Source organism: Artemia sp. Qi Xiang Cuo, chromosome 18, assembly GCF_049724085.1.
Source record: "Artemia sp. Qi Xiang Cuo chromosome 18, ASM4972408v1, whole genome shotgun sequence".
NCBI classification, from domain to species: Eukaryota; Metazoa; Arthropoda; class Branchiopoda; order Anostraca; family Artemiidae; genus Artemia; species Artemia sp. Qi Xiang Cuo.
The window spans coordinates 42,847,005-42,868,579 of NC_142811.1; the positions used below are offsets into that span (position 1 = coordinate 42,847,005).

The 21,575-nt window shown below is 36.8% G+C and overlaps 1 protein-coding gene across 3 annotated transcripts in view; it reads right to left on the reverse strand.

Moving 5' to 3' along the window:
• The window catches only part of Lrch (Leucine-rich-repeats and calponin homology domain protein), a 144,991-nt gene that overhangs the window by 107,332 nt on the left and 16,084 nt on the right, over positions 1-21,575 (reverse strand). For all 3 annotated transcript variants that reach the window (XM_089103910.1, XM_089103909.1, XM_089103912.1), the window contains exons 3-5: positions 19,638-19,782; positions 16,453-16,574; positions 3,676-3,786 (exon numbers count right to left, since the gene is read on the reverse strand). In XM_089103910.1, the coding sequence (XP_088960036.1) occupies positions 3,676-3,786; positions 16,453-16,574; positions 19,638-19,782 (378 nt within the window). The remainder of the gene's footprint in view (positions 1-3,675; positions 3,787-16,452; positions 16,575-19,637; positions 19,783-21,575) is intronic.

The window sequence follows — 21,575 nt, forward strand, 5'->3', positions numbered from 1 at the left end:
TGCGGTTGACGCAATAAAGAATTACCGCAAAATTAATTTAAAGTCGACCGAACGCCGCCACCTCTACCGGCAGTGGCGCGCCTGTGGCGCACCGGCGGTGTTACGACAGTTCGGCGGCGTTCGACCGGGCGTCTCGTCAGGGGCTTTCGGTCGATCCGCCGACGCGGCGTTAGGGTCTAGCTCTGTTATACCAATGCATAGGCTATTTTAAAGGCCATATCCAGGGTGGAAGTTACTGGGTCTGACCCCTCTCCCAAAAATATTGGTCCAACTCGTAAAAACGTACCAAAATGCATACAAACAAATTTTTGTTGCGTTTTTTAATGTATTTTTCATAAATCCCCCCCCCCCCGAACAAAAATCCTGGATACGCCCTTGATTATTGTACAGTGGAAACACAAAAAGGGCGGTTCGGGGCATAAATATAATTTTTATTGATTTTTCTTTCTTTTATTAAATTGGTCTATCAAACCAAATCTACGGTTGGTTTACCCACGCATCCCTTCCAAAGAATGCAGCTGTTTAACCAAAGGGAGTAGATCTAGCAATTCCAACCCATTTAAAGCAAATTTGTCTGACATGAGCATGTTTTTGCAAACATGGATTTTATCTGAATAACGTTTAATTTCGACAAATGTTAACTCTTATGAGTTAAGCTGTTCAGGAACCTATTTGTTTTCTTTCTTAGGATCGACGATGATTTTCGCAGGGGTTACCTAGTCAGAGTGTCCCGTCACCAAAAACACAATTAACAGTGACCCTTTCAATGATAAACATTTTTTTTATTCATAGTAGGTTCAGTATACATTCAGATAAAAAAAACACTTCCTTTGATTTAAAATTGACTGAGTTTAACATAAGTTGAAATTTGGTAAATATTTTATAGTGAAATATTTTTGTTTCGCATAATTCCCTGCCTGAGATTCAGGCCCACAAAGATGGTTCCCTTGGTCCCTACTTAGCACGCACAATTTTGAGAAAATATTAAATTGCCCCATCAATGAAATAGTTCAAAAACTGTTTGATTCTTTACCAGATCAATTTTTCTGAATAAAATACTCTCCACAAATTTGGAAACACGTGTCCAAGATCTTTCCATGAGCCTATACTTCAAAAAACGTTTTCGAAAATTTGACATTTTTGTCACATCCTGAACTCTGATTAGTTTAGTGTTGATCAGTATCAAGCAGCAATAGATTACAAGAAAGAGATGTCTTCCCCCTTTGAGTTTCTGATTTTTGATAGATATTAGCGGTATTCCTCAAAGAGGGTCGACTTCTGGGACTCCAGGAGAGACTAAACCTCCTGGATCTAGAGTTATAATTATTGAGTCCCAGTCTTAGAGATTGACTTCCAGTGTCCGGTTGTGTACACCTGCAAACCCTGAGCTGACATTTTCCTGCCAATATCTAGAAAAAAAACTCCAAAGTAGCACTGCTTCATTTTAGAAAATATAATGTTAACATCACAAGAACTTAACATCACAAGAACTAACTGTAAAAAAAAAGAAATCGTAATTAGGACTTTCGTAAAAGAACTTCTAGGGAAGAAATCCTAAAGGCTACAGTTCAACAGCTCGGGCGCTGTTGGACTATGCTGTAGGGCGTCGTTTAGCGCTGTTGGACAACAGCTCGGGCGCCGTTAGATAAAAAAAAAGAAATCGTAATTAGGATTTTCGTAAAAGAACTTCTAGGGAAGAAATCCTAAAGGTTACAGTCCAACAGCTCGGGCACACATTTCCAGAGTGAGGAATGACACTTTATACAGAAATTTGTAGTTTGTGAAATAAAAGAATCAAATTTTTCTCAGAGCGGTCCAAAGATAGAGAAACTTCCCCACTTTCCAGTAATTCACGCGTGAAAAAGGGGGGGGGGGGAACGCAGGGCAGCCAATTTTTCCAAGAATTTCGATATTAGAGAAATTTAATAGCGTCTGGAACACAGAAAGTAACCTGAATACATTTGGAACTTACCCTAAGTAAAATATCAGAAGGACAACCCGTTAAATTTACTTAGAAATTGAAATTTATGCTGAACTCACTTTTCAAATTTAGCTTATCTTTTCCCAAAAATATTTTTTTAAGTTATAATAGTTGTATTGCATGGAATAAGGTTGAGCAAATAAAGCTAAAAATGGTTTATGCCCTAAATTTGATCAGCAAACTATATTAATACATGTTATCTTACCCTCATCATTACTTGTTTGGGTTCTTCCTTCAGATTTCTTAGACTATTTCATCTACAGGGCATTTAAAAGTTATGTCACAATTTTTTTTCTGAAATAGTACCAGAAAAATCATGTTTTTCTTGTTTCATCCTAGTTGATTTCCAGGGCTGTGGAGTCAGTCCACTTTACCACTGACGAGCAACTCCAACTACAGTGATTTTCAATATACCGACTTCAGCTCTGACTCCTGAAACTTTAAACATAATTGCTCCGACTCCTAACATTTTCTTCGTAGAAGTAAGAACTCCAACTCCGATGTTTCTATAGTAGTAGGCCTACTGTAGTACTATGGCGCAAAAAAAGATGCTATTTCCTATAATTAGCCGACAATATTAATTTTGTTTATTACTCCCACTTTTTAGTAGCGCTTAAGAGTATTTAGCTTTTATGTGTTTCCATGATTCCGATTCCGACCCCAAAGGGTCTTACATTATTTCTGTTACTCTGACTCAATTCAGCAACAATTTATTAAACTTCGAACTCCACGACTCCAACTCCACAGCCCTTGTAATTTCTCTCTTAACGACTCTTTCAGTCAATTTTTTCTGTTTTGTTTCTTTTTTCACGATCCTAACATACAATTCTGGAATACAATTTTGGTATATTAGGTTTTCTTGTCCCAAAAATGGAGATTGGGCCTGGAAACACTCAACCAACATTTTTTTTTTCCTGTCGGGTCTTTCGACTCTTTTAGTCTGAATCTTTTCTATATGACGAGTAAATGACCTACATATACTGACATTCCTAAATTCAAATCGACAGCTATCAAGAAGAGCATTATGTGTGAAATGAGAAAAAATGTCTCCATAAGCCCCGCTTTCATTTAGCGTTTTATGAAAAAATCGGAAAGCTAATCAATCAATGACACTGCAAAAAAACTGTTTTTTTTATCACAGCTTAGGAAACAGTTTCCAACTGGCTGATTCATCTGGTGTTATATCAGTAGTAGACCAAATCAAAATGGTGAAATAGACACAAAACCATAGACCATACACACACTAAACTGTAATCTGCAAAAAAATAAGGATAAATAAAAGGGCAAATATGACCCTCTCGATATTGAAAAATACATTTTGCCCTAGATTTTGTAAATTGACGACACTGGTTTTATCGTTCACGAATCCATAGTAAGTCACTAAGAAAGTCACTACCCCCTTAGCAAGAGAAGGGAAACAGGAAAACCCGAAGGGTCACCTTATTCCCATCAGCTGATGTACATATTCGAGCACCACGTATGCCACACAGTTTCGCCACGTGTATCACAGTCCCCAAAAAGCTTGGTGTGATTTCAGAAAGTTGGTACCCCCCCCCCCCCGGGGGAAAACAATTATCGACTTCAGGAAAATTTATTTTTAAAAGACAAATTTTATGCCGTATATTTTATCCACATTAAAAAATATAGTTATAACATCAATTTGATAAGACATACAAGAAATAGACAAGAGTTACCTAGAGGGATATGCACCAAAAGATTTCTTCTGAGTGATAAACTATGAAGCTTAGGCAGACTACCCAATTGTGGAGGTATATGAGATATTTCATTGCAGGAAGCATCCAATTCTAAAATGGAAAAAATAGGTCACTTAATTAATTAGAAATAATTCGTATAATTAGACTTACTTAAGTGATTAAATTGATCAGAAATAAATATTTGATTCTTTAGCATAGCTCTTAGGTTCTCAACCAATTTTGGGCCCCACCTGTGTGGTATTTGATTTTGTTACTCAAAATTTGACGGAAGCTTAAATCGCCATAAACTTGGCATCTTTTTTCGAGTCGTCCTCTCTAGGCATATTTTATACTAATTTTTTGGCATAATATACTAATTATGCTAAATGTTTGTCTGCATACGACACCTTTTATATAATGCGTGACCTCATTACAATAGTATCATGTATCTTTTTTGCTCTTTAAATGTATACGAGTATGACGTCATTGAGATGAAAAAAGGTTTTTTTTCAAAATTAAGGCCCTATTAGTCAGCCGTATAGTCAAGTATAGTCAGCCGAAATGTGCACATCCTGCACATGATCCATGAAAATATTGCCCTGTCCCACTGGTTGGGCCTGTGCCCCACGTTGGGAATCACTAGCATAGTGAAAGTCTACCGGCTTTCAGATAGAACGAAAGCATGGTTTTCCACAGAAATACTTCTTGACTACAGGTTTGGCCATTTGCCTCTTAGTAAGTCCAGCAGAGGTAATTTAACTCAAAATATTTGCAATTAATTACATAGTAAGCTAAACAATGACTTTCCGAACGAACCTACATAGGGTAGCCCACCACTTTCCGAACACGTGTTCGTGTAATATTTAAGAATAAAATACTTGATGAAGGTGAATAAAGGCCTGAGAGGGTTTCAGAATTTTGTATTTGAACTTTCTAAGTTTTGTTTCTTTTTTTGACCACTAACTATGAAAAAAGTTAGCTAATTTTGTAGATTTGCTAGTATGATTTGACTGATTTCTTATCAACAGTTGATTCACGATGCTAAATAAGTCAATTAAAAAACACTCTTGCAAATAGTCTCGGGCCGCATTTCACTCACTAGGAGGACAGGGGGAGGCTAAAGAGCCAAATATAACCCTTACACTATCTGAAAAGATTTTTTGGGCACTTACGTGTTAGGCTACAGCGACCACACTCAACAAGTGAAGTTAGAATAATAATAATGAAATGTAAAACAAAGTAAAACAAAATTATATACAACTATAACAGAGAATAATGGAAAGCAGGCCACCCAGAACGCATATATTAAATACCTAACCACCATTATATATTAAATATTTAAGTAAAATACACCTGAATAGCGAGGCTAAGCTGATTATCTCCGAGTGGAGAAAGAAAACCGGTTACATTACAGATGTGAGAAAAAAAGTGTGGTCGCTATAACACGTAAGTACCATTTTTTTTTTCTTGATTGACTTGATATGGCATTACGAACCAGCTGCTGGTGAGAAATCAGCAAAGAAAATCATAGCAAATTCACAAAATTAGCTAAGTTTTATATCCTATGGTTAAAATTTTACGAATCAGCTGAAATATAGACTCATGAAACTATCTGAAGCCTTTATTCGCCTACATCAAAGTACTTTATTTATGAATATTAAACAAAGATTTGTTAGGAAAGTGGTTGGCTACCCTATGTAGGTTTGTTTTTCCCAGGGGTGGTGGCAAGTAGGCTACTACCAGAAATTTCGTTTTTACCAGGATTTACATGAGAATATGTCTACTTTTCCCTCCTCTAATATATGGTTTACAAATTCTTCCTGTTTCCACAGCGGGGAAGAGGGGGAGGGGCCCCTGGTGATACCAATGAAAGCTCTTGTTCCCCTTTTCTCCTGTTAAGCCCGACCCTGGGAATTGAATATGAGCAGAATTACACGAATGAGTAGGCATTTTTTGAAAGCCATATCATTACTACAGTCAAGTTTTATCTGGTTACCATATTTGTATAGTGTTCTTGTTCAACTAGATACTTGCAAAAATAATCTTCAAGAGAAATGACTAGGCATAATTATGAGTTGTTTAGTCATTATAAGCGAAATGCCAACAAACTATCAGTGAACAGTAGTATTAGTAATAATCACTGAACTCATTGTTGCAATACTAGCTGCAGCTAAGTAAAGAGTGAACCATTTGCCAGAAATTAAAAAAATGTTTTAAAGAAACTGTCTACCGCCAAAAAAAATGTCCTGCGTAATACTATTTTGAAAATAGAAATTAACATGCAGACTCAACTGGACAATAGCTTGTAATTACGAGAAGAAATTTTGAGAAATCCAAAATAGCCTAAAGCCCTTCAAAAATTACGTCCAACTCAAGGAAAATACACACCTTTCATATGTCAATTGTTGAAAACCATTTATTGGCGAGTTTTACAGTCACCCACCTCGAACAACAAGGAAAATCATATTTTTACACGAGTAGCACTAAGATGATAGCCCTGATGTGTCTCCTCTTTTCTGTGTTCACCCTAGGGACAATCGTATCAAACCAGCAGTTGTAGAATATCAGAAAATGAATCATTGGAACAGAAATCAGAACATCTAGCTCTCTTTTTAGGTAACAAATATATCTTACCAGGTTCACAGTTCCCCATCTTATAAACCGAGCAAAAACGCTATTTAGCATGGGAGGTAGCACGACTGCAGGGACTCAGAAAGCTGCTAGATATATATCTGCAAGAAGACAATAATTGGATAGACTGAAAAAGCGAACCCAGGCCGCTAGTGTGAAGTTTTCCTGAGAAGTAGCTTTTAGTCTCTAAATTCAAATTATTGTATCCGTAGCTATCTCTTCACGTTAAATTTTGACTCTTTGTAACAAATCTACTTTTAAAAGTGAAAAAAAAACTTTAGCGTAAATAGTGAGGTATGGATGAGGGAACAGCCCTTTTCATATACGGAATAATTTTTGTTTCTTTTGAGTTTGAATGTTGCTACTTACTTTCAGTTGAAAAAATTGTTTTTTATTTAATTTCTGATCAGTTTTGAAAAAATGACGATAAATCTAGATCATCCTCCATGAACGATCCCCCCCCCTCACGAGAAACTCCTCCATGTAAAATAGACCCCCCCTCTAAGATTCCCTCCTGGCAATTCCCCTGTGAAATTCCCTCCAGGCAATTTCCCTGTAAAATTCCCTCCGAACAATTCCATTCTCGCTGAAAATCCCCACTGCCGTAATATTTCTTGCAGACGATTCAGCCAGAAGAATTCTTCCTAGCATACTTTCATTTGAAATAGACTTTAATCATTTTTCGATAATTCCGGAAATCCCCCCTTCCATAGAAATTTGTTCCCAAAAATCCAAACATGCTGAAAATAATCTCCAGATAATTCCCCCAAGACATCTCCACGTGCAAAATTGAGTTGGCAAAGAGAAAGTAAGACAAATAAAAGGATTTTCCATACATAAATTCTTTCAAATTCCCCAAGTGCAAAATTTCCCCTGGAAAGTTAACCCCAAGAAATTTCCCTCTCCACGAAAATTCCGCCTGTAGAAACCCACCCGAAGAACAAAATTACTCCCCCCCCCCTCCAAAAAAAAATATGTTTGTATACTTTCCCATAGCAAATACAACAATGGGCAAATTTCATAACTCAAAGGCCCCATGGACTGTGGGGGTCATGTTACCCCTAAAGTGGGAGAAAGGCTAGTTGCCCTCCAATCTTTTTGGTCACTAAAAAGGGCACTAGAACGTTTAATTTCCGTTCAAAAGCACCCTCTCCAAGTCTTCTAGGACTACTTTTTCGATACGATCACCCCTGGAAAAAAAACACACAAATAAACACGCATCCGTGATCTTTCTTTTGGCCAAAAAATGCGAATTTTCACATTTTTGTGTATAGGAGCTTGAAACTGCAGTAGGGTTCTCTGATATGCTGAATCTGACAGTGAGATTTTCATTAAGATTCCTTGACTTTTAGGGGTTGTTTTCCTTTTTTTCGAAAATCAGGCAAATTTTCTCAGGTTCGTAAATTTTGATGGGTAACACTAAACTTGACGAATCTCATATATTTGGAATCAGCATAATAAGCTAATTCTTTTGATATCTATTGACGTCAAAACTCTGTTTTTTAGAGTTTCGGTTACTGTTGAGCCGAGTCACTCCTTACTTACAGTTCGTCGACACAAACTGTTTGACACACTGTAAGGTCAACACAGGGACCTTAATTCAAGAAGCGTCGTTAATCCAATATTTTTCATTTATAAAATGACCCACAAATCTCACTGCTTCGTCTTTTTTTTCAAATCAATAGCTTCATAAATAGAAGATTATTTATAAAGTCATTACAGAATCCAATGAGCCAAGAGCCAATTGCAAATCCCCATTTATTGAAGTTAATTTAAAAACTTTTTCCACTAAACAAGTTTTTCAAAGAAAAGTAAGGAGCTCCATTAAGCCAAGAATGAGCAGAAATAAAGTCAAATAATTTTCGAAGCGTAAAACTACCACAAATCCCTATCAATATACAAATGAAACTAAAAGCTAACAGAAATTACAATAAATAGCCGATGCAAACTCAAAACGAGCAAAAATTAATATGATTAGGGCTGATAAACCCCATGCCTTCTCAAGACCAGAACTTAATTTGCACTTTACTGAAAAAATGACCTTGGATAATCAGTTTAATTGACATAGCTTATACTGATATTTATTCCTTAAAGTTTTGATAATTTTCTATTTATGAAAGTAAGAAAAGTGAAAACAATTAAAACGTATTTAGTTTTCATTACCATAATACCCTTACCTTTCTTACCCTATACCCTTTGCTTTCAGTACCTTCACCTTAATACCCTTAGCTTGCGCAGTGGCAATAGTTGTAGCAGCATTAGTAGCAGTCTGGGCATAGTACCTTTAGTTTCTTCAGCATCAGGTTCAACACACGCCGAAAGTTTCAGCTTAATACATACCATCAACCGTTCCTGAAGCATTTCTGATGCGTTCGCTTGACAACCTGTGTGGGCATAGTGCGTTTCGAATTAGTTCCATAAAGTTTCTATATATCCCAAAATTTTCGCCTTAATGTCCTTAGTTATAATAGCAGTGGTAGTAGTAGTAACCGTAGAATTAATTGTAGTAGCCTAAGCTTCAGTGGCAGTAGTAGCAATAGAAGTAGTAATAATAGTAACAGTAGCAATAGTATGAGTAGAAGAAGTAGCATTAGGATGCAAATATTTTCTGTTGTTTAGTTCAACATTCTTCACAAAAAGCTCTGTTATTTTCAATTTCACATACCAAACTGTTCCTAAGTTATTGCTAACCAAACCTAAATTTCTTGAAAGTTTCACCTTCATACCCTTAGGCATAGTTGTAATAGTAGTCAGAATAATAGTATTGATATTACTAGTATTGAATAGCGGTAGTACTACTAGCAGCAGTGCCCTCTCGTCAAGTCCTGGAAATTTCAACTTAATACAATTAGCCATTGCTATGACATTGCTGATATGTCCTTTTGATAACCTGCATGTTCATATACTTCTCGAAATAGTATATGCTCTTAGCCCTACAAGTAGTTGCAATGGAAGTAGTAGTAGTAGTAGTAGTAAATATAACAGCAACAGTAGTATTAGTAGTAGTGTACATATATTGCCTTTTGGTGGGATGATGCTTCCCTTTCAAGTATTCTCTGAAAGTTCCAACTTAATACCCAAATACATTCTTGAGATACGCTATTTTGACAATGTGCATGCAGATAGCGTCTTTTGATTTAGTTCAAATTTCGCCTTAATACTGTAAATGGAGTAGTGTGGTAGTAGTAGTTGTGGTAGTCGTAGTAATATTGATAGCATGCAGATATTGCCTTTTTGATCATCTCCCTTATCATTTCCTAAAGTATCCTAATTAATATACTCAGTTATTCCTGTGTTGCACCCTTTTTACAATTCGTATACACATAAGGTGTTTGATTTAGTTCAGCACTCCCCCTAACATTTTCTGAAAAGGTCACCTGAGTACCCTTCGTCTTCTTGAAAAGTGAAGTTTAAAAATACATACCTTTCCCAATAACATATACAATGTGTAAACAAAGAACGAATTTCCTAACTTACAGCTTTTGTCCTGGGGACTGTGGGGAGGTTGACATCCACAAAGACATAACTAAAAACCTTTCAACAATGCTAAACAAATAGCTCTCTTAAAATTTCCATCGGATATGTTATAGGGAATGATAGGCTTGAGGGGGGGGGGGGGGCTCATCGCCCTCCATTCACTCTTGACTCTTAAAAATGGCAATAAAACTTCCGACTTCCAATCAAAATGAGCTCAATCCGATCCAAAGTTTATACGACTACTCGTTCCATAATAACCTCATATGCTTCGGGCATAACTTACAACCCTTGCCCAAGGGCTCTGGGGGATTGTGTCCAACCTAAAGACATTGTTATATGATTTTTGGACTATTGTTAACAAAATGGCTATCTAATAGTTTCAATTGAATGCGTTTTGGGAAAAAAGGACGTCAGGGAGGGCGGCTAGTTGCTCTCTATCATGTTTGACTCTTAAAGGGGAAATAAAACTATACATTTCAAATCATATGAACCTCTTCTAAAGTTAACACGACAGCCCCTTCCATAAAAACCTTTTATCCCCCCGGGCATAACTTACAACCCTTAACCCCAGACTCTGGGGGATTCAGTCCACCCTAAATGTCTTATTATGTGATCTTTGGACTATTTTTGAACAAATAGCTCTCAATTTTTTTTTTCAGATACATTTGTGGAAAATACGACGTAGGGGGGGGGCTTCCCCCGATCACTTTGACTCTTAAAAAGGGAACTAGAACATCCAATTTCTAATCCAATGAGCCCCCTCCGAAATTTATACGACCGCCCTTTCCATAGAAACCTTATATGCCTTCGGGGCATAACTTACAACCCTTGCGCTGAGGGCTGTCATCCTCAAAGACACAACTTCCAGACCTTTCAGCTACGTTGAAACACAATGGATATCTCAGAATTTTGATTAGATATCTTTTGGGAAATTGATTTGCATGGGGGGGGGGGTGTTTGTTGCCCTCCAATCACTTTTGACTATTAAAAAAGGCCCTTTCAAATTCCAATCGAACAAGCCTTTTTGGAGTTTCTACGACAACAATTGACCATCTCAAAATTTTCTATCAGATTCATTTCGGGAAAATACAAAATGTTTCTGGAAGGAGGGGGAGTATCCACCCTCCGATCACTTTGATTCTTAAAAAGGTACTAGACCTTCTGAAGTTTATATGACCACCCTTTCTATAAAAACCTTATATGCCCCCAGGGAATAACTTACATCCCTTGCCCCGAGGATTGTGTGTGTGGGGGGGGGGGGGTTGTCATTCACAAAGACATAATTTCCAGACCTTTTAACTACGCTGAACAAAATTACTATCTCTAAATTTTGATCAAATGTGTTTGGGGAAATGGTGGGCATGGGAGGGGGGTTAGTTGCCCTCCAATCACTTTCGACTATTGAAAGAGACACTAGCTCTTGCAATTTCCTGTCAAATGAGCCTTTTTTGAAGTTTCTACGACAACAAAGGGCCATCTCAAAATTTCTATCAGATACATTTCGGGAAAATACGAAGTGTGTGTATGTGGGGGGGGGGTCCACTCTCTGATCACTCTGGATCTTAAAAAAAGCACCATAACTTCTGATTACCAATCCAATGAACCCCTTCCGAAGTTTATACGATAGCTCTTTCTATATAAACCTTATATGCCCCAGGGCATAACTCACAACCCTTGCCCTGAGGGCTGTGGGGGGAGGGGGCTTTTCATCCTCAAAGACATAATTTCTGGATCTTTCAACTACGTTGAACAAAATGACCGTCTCAAAATTTTGATTGGATGTGTTTGGGGAAATGGTGGACGTGGGAGGGGGGTTAGTTGCCCTCTAATTACTTTCGACTATTAAAAAGGGCACTAGCCCTTTCAGTTTCCAATCAAATGAACTCTTTTCAAAGTTTATATGACAATTCCTTCGATACGAAGTGCCCTGGTCTAAAACAAACCGAAAAAAAATACATTGTGCCCATATCGCTCTTTACTTAGTCAGCGCTATTGCACTTAGTTTGCCGATTAGTTTTCAAATAAGTTGCTTTTCGGTCTTCTACTGTCTGGGCTTGCCATTGGATATTTGGGACTGATCTTTAGTTGCCGTTAAGATAAGGCAACACACCTCGGCACTTGTGTATTATACGGCAAACGCTCAAGGGCTTCATTTAATTAGAACCTGTTTCTTTGACGCTCAATTCTAATGAAATATCACAAAATATGATTTAAAATATAATGCTTTAGAAACAAATTTGGGCTAATTTGCACATTAGGCGTCTAGCGGTATGCATGCAAAATGTGTTAGGTACAACTATTCTGCATATTATGAAGTAAGAACTGTTTTCTAACTTCATACCCCCCCCCCTTTTTTTAAAACATATAGCCCAATTATACATTTCCCATCCATTCTGTCACTTGTCTTTGTCTTGTCTCACGCTAAGCTGAAAGAAACTAACGAAGAAGCCGGTTTGTTCTCGAGTTTTACACAGCGTAAACTTGAGTGTTTGCTGTATAATACACAATAACCCAAACTTCTTATATATCCCTTACCGCATCGGGTTCCATGGGGCTGTGAAACAAGACAGTGCCCAAGGGTACATTTTTTATTTTATTTTTTTGGAGTGGAAAGATTCAGGTTGGTCACCTCCGCATCTAATGGTCTTTTCCGGCGTCGGGTTTAACCAATTTGTCACTATTATCAGATTATTAGTTTCCAACAATTCATCCTAAAAGACAGTTTTAATATGCGACCATCCGGAACCACACATTAAAAAAAATCCATTTTTGACCAGCAAGAAATATAATTGTGGACAAAGGATCGAAAACAACAACACGCAAAACTTATATTAACAACAATTTTCTCCACTGCTTCTAGCCATTTCATAAACACAAAAAAAACTAGCTACTGATGATGTTATATTATTAAATGACTAATTTAAGTCTACTGAGTGCTATTCTATTTTTGGTCACTAATTGAGCAGTTAAAGCTCAATAAACTACAATCCTATTAATTTAATTTCTAGAGGATTTCGCAGGTTTTTGCGATGTGAAGGCCAAATATTGCTAGTGGGTTATGGTATTGTTATGTCACATTTAAGTCGAAAATCAAATATTGAAAAAAAATGTATCGTCATATACAAGATGAAGTAAAACAAGTGTCTTTTGACAAGAGATATGATATCATAATATTATACGATATCATAAAGACAACACACGTATCTTTTGAAAAGTTGCTTCTCTGTCATATGATGTCATATTTGAGCGACTCTGCTGCGTGATTCCCTGTGGTTCGTTCTTTACTAGATCCAGCTATGCTTTCCCCTGTGTGCGATGCGTGACGTAACCATTGTCTGAAGACAAACAACGCCGGTTGCAGCGGTAGCTGCAACGCAGTAAAGGACGATTCATATGATGATGTCGTTCGGGTTCTAATAATCGTATATATAAAAATACAGTTTTTCTCAAATTTCCTTCTGCAAAAAAGAGCTAATTCAAAAATATTTAAAATTAGGTTAGAGTAAATGTTGCTGAAGTAACTGGTAGAACTGTCGGCAGTAACAAAATATAGTACTTTTTTGCACCATTATAGAAGTTACCCACAAAAATTGCTTGTAACAACACAATTCTAATAAATAACAACAACCCTGTTTCTATTCAGAAAAATCGCTACTTAAGGGCAGGTGGGTGGTTTTAAGTTTTGACCCGACCCTTCTCCATTCTAATATTAGTGACAACTTCCCGATAAATCGATCTTTCAGTGGTGCTATAAGCAGAGAAGGCGAGGGTTTGTCAACTGTCTGCTATTTAATGAGCATGTTGAAGAGTAGCTTTCTTCCCCCACGCGTGGCACACTTGCACCAAGCTTGGCGCAAGCCCCTAGTGCACAATTTTTTTTTTAATTCCCCCAGAGCCGCGATAATAGGCCTACTTGTGCACATAGGAAGTCACAACATGCTTCGTGGCCTGATTTTGGTTTTTGCTCACTATTTAGAATCTTTTTTGGTGTGTCATACTTCAAAACGCGATTTCTTGTGATTCCATCGAACCAAACCACAGTTTGATGATGGACAAGCAATAGTGCTATGAGCCCAAAAACGCACTCAGGGGCTTTAATATTGAGTTTCTTTTAGGTCGTAAACTAAACCGAAGGTAGAATTTCACCCCAGAAGGTGCAACAAGCCAATTATATACTTCCCAGACAGATAACACTTACGATTGCTGAAAACAATTCAGCTTATTCAGGTAACGTCTGTAGTCTCTCGAATTCTGAATAATTCGCCAGCTGATTTTTTTTTTTTTTTTCCAATGCAGAACGAAGATCCAACATATTCCCATTTCATCAATCAACTCATTTCATTCAAGAGGAACCGTGGCAGGTTCCAGTTCAGAAACGAACCTCAATTCAACGTCTCAAGCACGATCAAACTGCAGACTTAAAGGCGTCAAATTAAACAATAAAAAGTACAGCATTTTATGTGCATGACTGAATTCAAATGACATCTGAAGACAAACCAGAGATAAAACATAACATAGATAATATTCTGGGATCAAGTACAGCGAAAGAAAGGACTACTGACCAAATGAGAACACAAATATGTAACACTAAAATGTGGGAAGCGAATAATATTTATGTCTAGGTATTCTGCTATTAATGGGAAAGCAAGCTGATACAACAAGTGGTACTTGTCTGTTACACGTAACACACTCAAGAATTACGCTGTGTAAGATCTGACAGAAACCGGTTTGCTTCTCTGGGATCGGTTATCATTTGATTATTTTGTGTGAGAAAAACTACGATGTATGTATATTTTAATCAAATTTTTAATATTTACAGGTGGTAAGGGGCGAGGTTAGGTATTTAGGTACTTGCGCATTATACGGTACCCACACGAGAATTTGGATCAACAGATCAGGAAATATCTGGCTTACACCTGTCAGTATTTGAAGAAAATCAGCTTAGGAAACGAAAATGAACGTAGAAACCTATGTTGTAGGTGTATTTTATCAAATATTTAATATATAGAGATGGTATTTTGGTTGGGTTAGGTTAGGCTAGGTATTTAATTTAATGCATTCTGTGCGTTCCCTCTCCCTACAATAATCCTTTGTTGTAGTTTTCATGATTTTGTAGCTAAAGTTTTATATTTTCATCATATTTTTGTCTATTTGATTAGGATTAGCCAAACTTCTCGAGTGTGTACCATATAGTACACAAGAACCAGTATTTAATATAACGCGGTCTGAGCGGGCTGCTATCCACAATTCTTTGTCGTAGTTTCCACGATTTTGTTTCTGAAATATTATATTATCCTTGCGTTTTGGGATTTTTCATTAGGATTTACTTAGCTTCACTTCTTGTGAGTGTTCCGTTTAACAGATAAGTACCCAACTAGGTCATACCACAGAGAAATAGAGAGTTTACTCGAAAAACATGTTACTACTCTTTTTGTCCCACTATACTAGCTTAATATTTCTCAAAAAGAGCCAATGAGGTTTTAAAAAAGCAGGGTTGTTGGTCTAGTCAAAATTCTATTTTCTTGTCAGTTTTAGATTTGCCGCTCAGCATTAATTATCCTGCTTTAAAAGAGTTATTTTCTCTTTAAAATAAGGAACAATAGGATTGATTGATTTGCAAAAATATGCTCCCTAACTAAACAAATGAAATAAAAGCTCATTTCTGAAAACGGAAGTATAGGAGAGTAGCCTATCTCCTTCCCTTTGTTTCAGCTGTCGGGACATTAAAAACATTAAGCTGATGGAGTACAGTTGTTGTTGTGGACACTTAATAATTCCCTGAGTGAACTGACAGCTTTGTAACTCCGAATTTGTTAATTTTGTTTTTGCCATCTTGTTTTACCAAATTTGCAATCCTTTGATGCCCCATTGCGATGTACCATGGGCAAGACAGACCTTCTTCCGCTGTTACTGTTTTTTATTAACCAGACATTTTAAATGAAAGTGAAATACTTTTAAGCTATATCAGATGGGATATACTAAGTATTGACATATCTCATTTAGCCTAATGGTTCTAATGAGTTCTAAAAACTGTAATACAATGCTTGAAGGGTCACCTACTCTCCACCACCTGGTGTTCATGTCTGAGCAAAATGGGTCCTGCACATCTCCCCGCAACGTTTGTCACAGTTCCGCCACGAGTACTTTCATCAGGCTTGCCACGTGCCACAGTGCCACCTTGGCACTTAGAGATACGCGTTTTAGGATTAAGAAGAAAATAGGCAGATACAGAGTCAAAAGAAATGAAGGTACTTGTTTAGTATCTGGGCAAAACGCGATAAGTCAAGTTTGGTTCATGCTAATGAAATAAAACAAAGCATGATAAAAATATAATAGTTCAGAAACAAATTCGGGCTATGTATTTAAACATTAAGGGGTGGGGGTAAAGCATAGCATATATTAAAAATATTTAACCTAAAGTAGGTACCTTTTTTGCCCCTTCAACCCCAAAAAACTAAACTTTAAATCTTTCTCACGGGTTGAGCAATACCTCACAAGGCAGCGAAAACCTGTTTTTCATATAGCCTCTTTGAGATTCTACAGGCGGTTCTTCTCGTGTTGCCCGGATACTAAACAAGTACCAAAATGAAGTTTCCTGGACCAACTTATTTCATAGTGGGCTTGGGTAAAGGTGTTATGGACATAAAGTGAAAAAACGACGAACCTTACCTAATAATGAAGCTAAGCGACCAAATTCTTCGGGTAAACTAACTAATTTATTATGAGAGACTAGAAGGACTTGCAAGGGCAGCTGAGATAAACACGGGGGCAACACACTGAGCTGATTACGACTGAAAATGAAAATAAATTAATTACATAATTTAACCATGAAATACCTATGATATCTGATTAATAGTTTTAGAAATATGATTTGATATAATTTGACAATATAACTTGAAAACATACAATAATAAACTAAAGAAAAAACTAACAACAGAAAATTCTTTTAACAACAGAAGAAGTTATTCCATTACATAAATTAGCTTTTTTTAATTTGGTGTTTTTGTTTAAAAATATAATGCTACAAAAAGTTTCAAAAAATAATTTGGTATAATTGAACAATACAATTGAAAAATACATGCTATATCATTAATTAAAAAAAAATATTTTAAGCAACAGAAAAAAAACTATTCACAGGACGCTTTTTTAATTTTTCCTTAAGCTGCACAATCTTTCTAATATATAATCTTACTTTCATAACGACGCATAATCTAGCTCTCAGAGAAAAGGAGAAAAGGGATTAACCTTTTGCCACTGAAAATTTTGTAGACGAAAATTACTTATTAAGGTCAGATTTTAATTTTAAGGGCCTTTTACATGTCAATAGACAATATGAATTGATGGTGACTTTGATATTCAATAATCAATTACGTTGCCCTATATTTTACATAGCATAAATACATTAAATTTCTTGTGTCGTCAATTAGGAGGCATGTGCCCCCCTCCCCAAGATTTTGAAAAAATACCTTTTGGGGATGTTTCCACTGAAAAATACGTTATTTTTGGTGGTTTTCATTGGACAAATTGAAAAAACGACAAATTTGCTCCCCTGGACATCGAAAAACACATTTTTACCACTAAGACTGCTAGACTTTCATGAATTTCTAGATATTGAATTTCTTGTGTCCCTCTTTTCCCTATAAAACCTATCTGTAAAAAATTGCAATTTGCATAATTTATGGACTTTGCCCCGGGACTGTAAGGGTTATGTCATCCCTAGAGACATATTTACTTTTATAAGACTTTTTAGGTCCAATCGACAATTTGTAACAAAATCTCTATCTCAATATTTCGACTTGACACCACGGGGATTTAGAGAGCGGGTGGCAAAAACAGACACACAAAGGGGGCTAGTCGCCTTCCAATCACTTCTGACGTTAAAAGAGTACTATAACTTCAAATCCCCGATCTAATGCCCCCTTACAAATTTCTTGAACCAACACCTTCTACACCTTTTGGGACGGAGGAGGAGCGTGCGTAGCTGTGTTGGCCCGAAGCGGCTTAGTGCTGCGGTGAGTTGTTAGTAGTGGTAGTAGTAGTAGTAGTACACCTTCCATATGAAGTTATCGAAGGAAAAAAATTATACACTGAAGACACGTTACTCTTTACTAAAATTAACCCTATAGTGGTGCCTCTGATATTTTCGGGAGGTTTCTGATATTAAGCTTTAGGTTTTGGTGAAATTTTAGCGGACGGATGGGATTTTAGGGGAGTGTTGAGACAACTTTAAAGGAGGCCCTAGACGGTCAGTCATTTTGAATCCAAAGTTTCCGTCAATCGATTGAGGTGTGCTTCAATCAACCCTTAAATGTCGACCCAAAGCTAATGCAACACGCGGCTTTTGATCAAAATGATCGAGTCACTCAAACTTTCTATCAATCACCGTCAACGCTTGGCTCAAGCGTCAAACAGGTTTCTAGACTGTCAATCATGCTTGTGTCAATCGATTGACGGAAGCTTTTGATCAAAATGATTGACCGTCTATGGTCTCCTTAAGCGACTGGACCACAGAGAAAGGACAACTAAGAAGAGTAGGATTTTAAGCAATCTAATAGGGGAAGATTTTAACAGATTTAAAAATACTAGCAGTTTTAACAGTGCGTGCAGTGTCTGGCCATTTCATTGAAAAAGTAGAAAATTTCAAACAAACTTGGATAGATGATATAATAAGCTTAACAAATTACAGGATTATTGCTAAATTTTCTACGAAAATGATGATTAATCAGCATTTTTTTTCTTTCACATACGTTAGACTGGAACTCTTGACAGGTTAAATTGGTTGGTTCCCTTTACGCTGGTACGCCTACTTGTGACGCAAAGTTTGTATTATTAACTCTTCACAGCATTTTAAAGTGCCTAACAGGACAAGTATGCAGTTTAGAGTTGAACAAAATCGTCAAACACTAGATGACATCCCTGATTTTTTTTTTTTTTTTTTTTTTTTTTTGACAACAATCCCAGTCTCCGCTATTATAAATTTTACATACCCTTTAGACTGGACTGGTTAGGTTTTCTCTCGCAAAACGTTTGATAGTAGCATGATGCAAAACGGAAGGATGTATTTCCTGCTCATGTGGTCGACTAAAAAATCTGAAGAAAAAACAATACGGAACACGCAAACATAAAGGTAGGCAGATCACTCCACAAAGTGCGGCTAAAACAAGGCCTTATCCAGGATTTTTGTTCTGGGAGGGGGGGGGGAGGGGTAACTTTGAAACATATCAACAATTTGTTTATATGCATTTTTGTTACTTTTTTACGAGTCAGATAATAATTTTGAGGGGGAGGGGTACCGAACGACTCATGTTTCTACTGCACTCGAGGGGCGAATCTCCAGCATTTTATTGGGGAGCGGGGGGGGGGGGGCAAGAAGGGTCCATACCTAGATAATCAAGGGGGTGGGCTATATAATAATTTTTCTCCAAATTATTGGGAGGGAGGGGGGGTCAACTGCCTCACCCCCCAAACGAAGCCCCTGCTGCACTCCCTGCACAGCTCAAACCTAAATTGCGGTTCTTTTTAATTTTTTTACATTATTTTATTCCATATTTACTTCATCCACTTAATTTATCTAAAGGCACTATTACTAATATGATTATAAGGTCATCGCAACCTAGAGTCGCCTCCAGTTGGTAGACACTCTCCCTCCATCCTACACACCGTCTCTAAAGCTTCGGTTAAATTTAAAAGAATCCTAGACGAGTTTATCTTATTTTGTATAGTGCCATCCCAGCCTATAATTAGGGTAGTCGGCCTTTTCCTGACGGGTGACTTCAAGAAATAAGCCCACACCAGCAAAGCCACTCAACTGAAAAATGCTTAACCCACATAACAAATAGAGAAAAAAAAATTACCTCAGGTCCAGGAATGTAAGAGACTGAAGATAAATAATTTCTTGTGGCAAACTTTTGATATTATTTTGATACAGGTTTAATGTCTCCATAGAAGGACATTCAGTCAACTCCAACGGCAGCTCAAATAATCGATTTTTCGATAAATCTGTCAACAGAAAAATAAAAAACGTTAGTATTCTTCAACACAAATCACTGTCTATTTTAATTAAAGCGTGATTATTTTCGGCAGAGAGAATTCTAAAGGTGCTGAATTACAATACATTTTTCACGGAGGTGCGGAAAATAAAACAAAATAACTCAAGTTGCTTGGCTTTTCATATGGATTGTTTTTGTTGTTGTTTTTTTTCGCAATGAACGGATTTTTGTCTAAGCTATGATGAACAGAGCAACTACAAAAATGACAACGATATAATTTTAAAGTTGTAACAAACGCAAATATCAAATGCCGTGTCTTTAAAAGGGAAGTTCCATTTATAAGCTCACCCGTCTTATGAAGAGTAAATGACATAAATTTTCTATTTTCTCTTTTCCTTATCTAAAGAAAGAAAATAAAAAAAACTCAACTCGTATTGATTTGATCAAACTACTTCGGCAGGTTTGTTGCTGTAGCTCAGTTATACACGTTTTTTTTTACAAAATTAATATTCTTAGTCTATGTTCCTCACTTTTAAACACTATCGATCAGATTGCTCCGTTTGTCTATATCCAGTTTGGATCTTAGTATCCATAGAAGTGTCCTCATATTTTTCTAAATGCATTATGTTCCCTTTTCTTCAGTGGCGCCAATTCACAAAAATGTGTGTGTGGGAGGGGGGAATGCATTTTTTTAAGTCTAGGAAAGGTAATTTTTGTTTTTTCCATATAATTCTTTTTAAAACAAAAAAGGTATTCTACAAAATCTGGGAGGGCAAATTGTCCTTTTCAGCCATCCGTCTAGGGCTAAACGGAAATAAGGTCGTCCGTGATTGGGATGGGAGGATATCGTAAAGAAAGATTTAAGGGAAATGGGAACTTTTTGGGAGGATGTAAATAGGAAGGCTTTGATTAGACTGGAGCGGAGGAGGAGCGTGCGTAGCTGCGTTGGCCTCAGGCGGCTTGGGGTTGCGGTGAGTTGTTAGTAGTATTAGTGGTTATTTCGCACAAACAACTGGTCCTTATTAGATGTCAATAAAACAAAACCTTCTTTTTTCCACTGTCCCGTAAAACTCATGTATTGTACTATACTATCTTTAAAAACACAAAACTAGAAATAATTAACTGGATTTGAAAATGAAGAAGAAACCGAAAATTTATAAAGAAAAAGCAAAGACAAAAGAGTGTCGGCTATACCTTAGAAACTTCCCTTTGCATAAAAAATGGGGTACTGTTCTATTAGCTGGGAAACACGCGAGACAGCCACTTGAGAAAAGCAAAGATCAAATAGGCATTACCTGGTATTTCTATCTGACGCTGAATAAACAAGGGGTTTCTCACTCCGGGAACTAGATTTAAGTTTTAGTTTTTTAGGCTTTAAGGGGAAAAAAGGTACCTAGGTTAGGTTAGATTACGTATTTAATATATGCTATGCTTTAAGCCACCCCCTAATGTGCAAATATTTAGCCGAAATTTGTTTATAAACTATTATATTTTCATCATTCTCGCGTGTTGCCCAGCTAATAGAACAGTACCAAAAATAGTAAACAGAAAGAAAGATGGAACAATAAGCACAAAAACTAAAAGTCCAAAACGCAAAATTTTGTTAATGTTGGCACTTTGAGATGGCATTTTCATTGAAAAATACCTTTTTTGGTTTATTTGGTTGACAAAATCGAAAAAATTGCCCAAGGAATCTAGAAAAATACGCTTTGCCCCTCCCCCCTCAACATTTTCGTGAATTGTTATCACTGTTTGGATTCGTTTATCTATTTTCATCTTGTTTTATTGTCCCATTGACTTTTT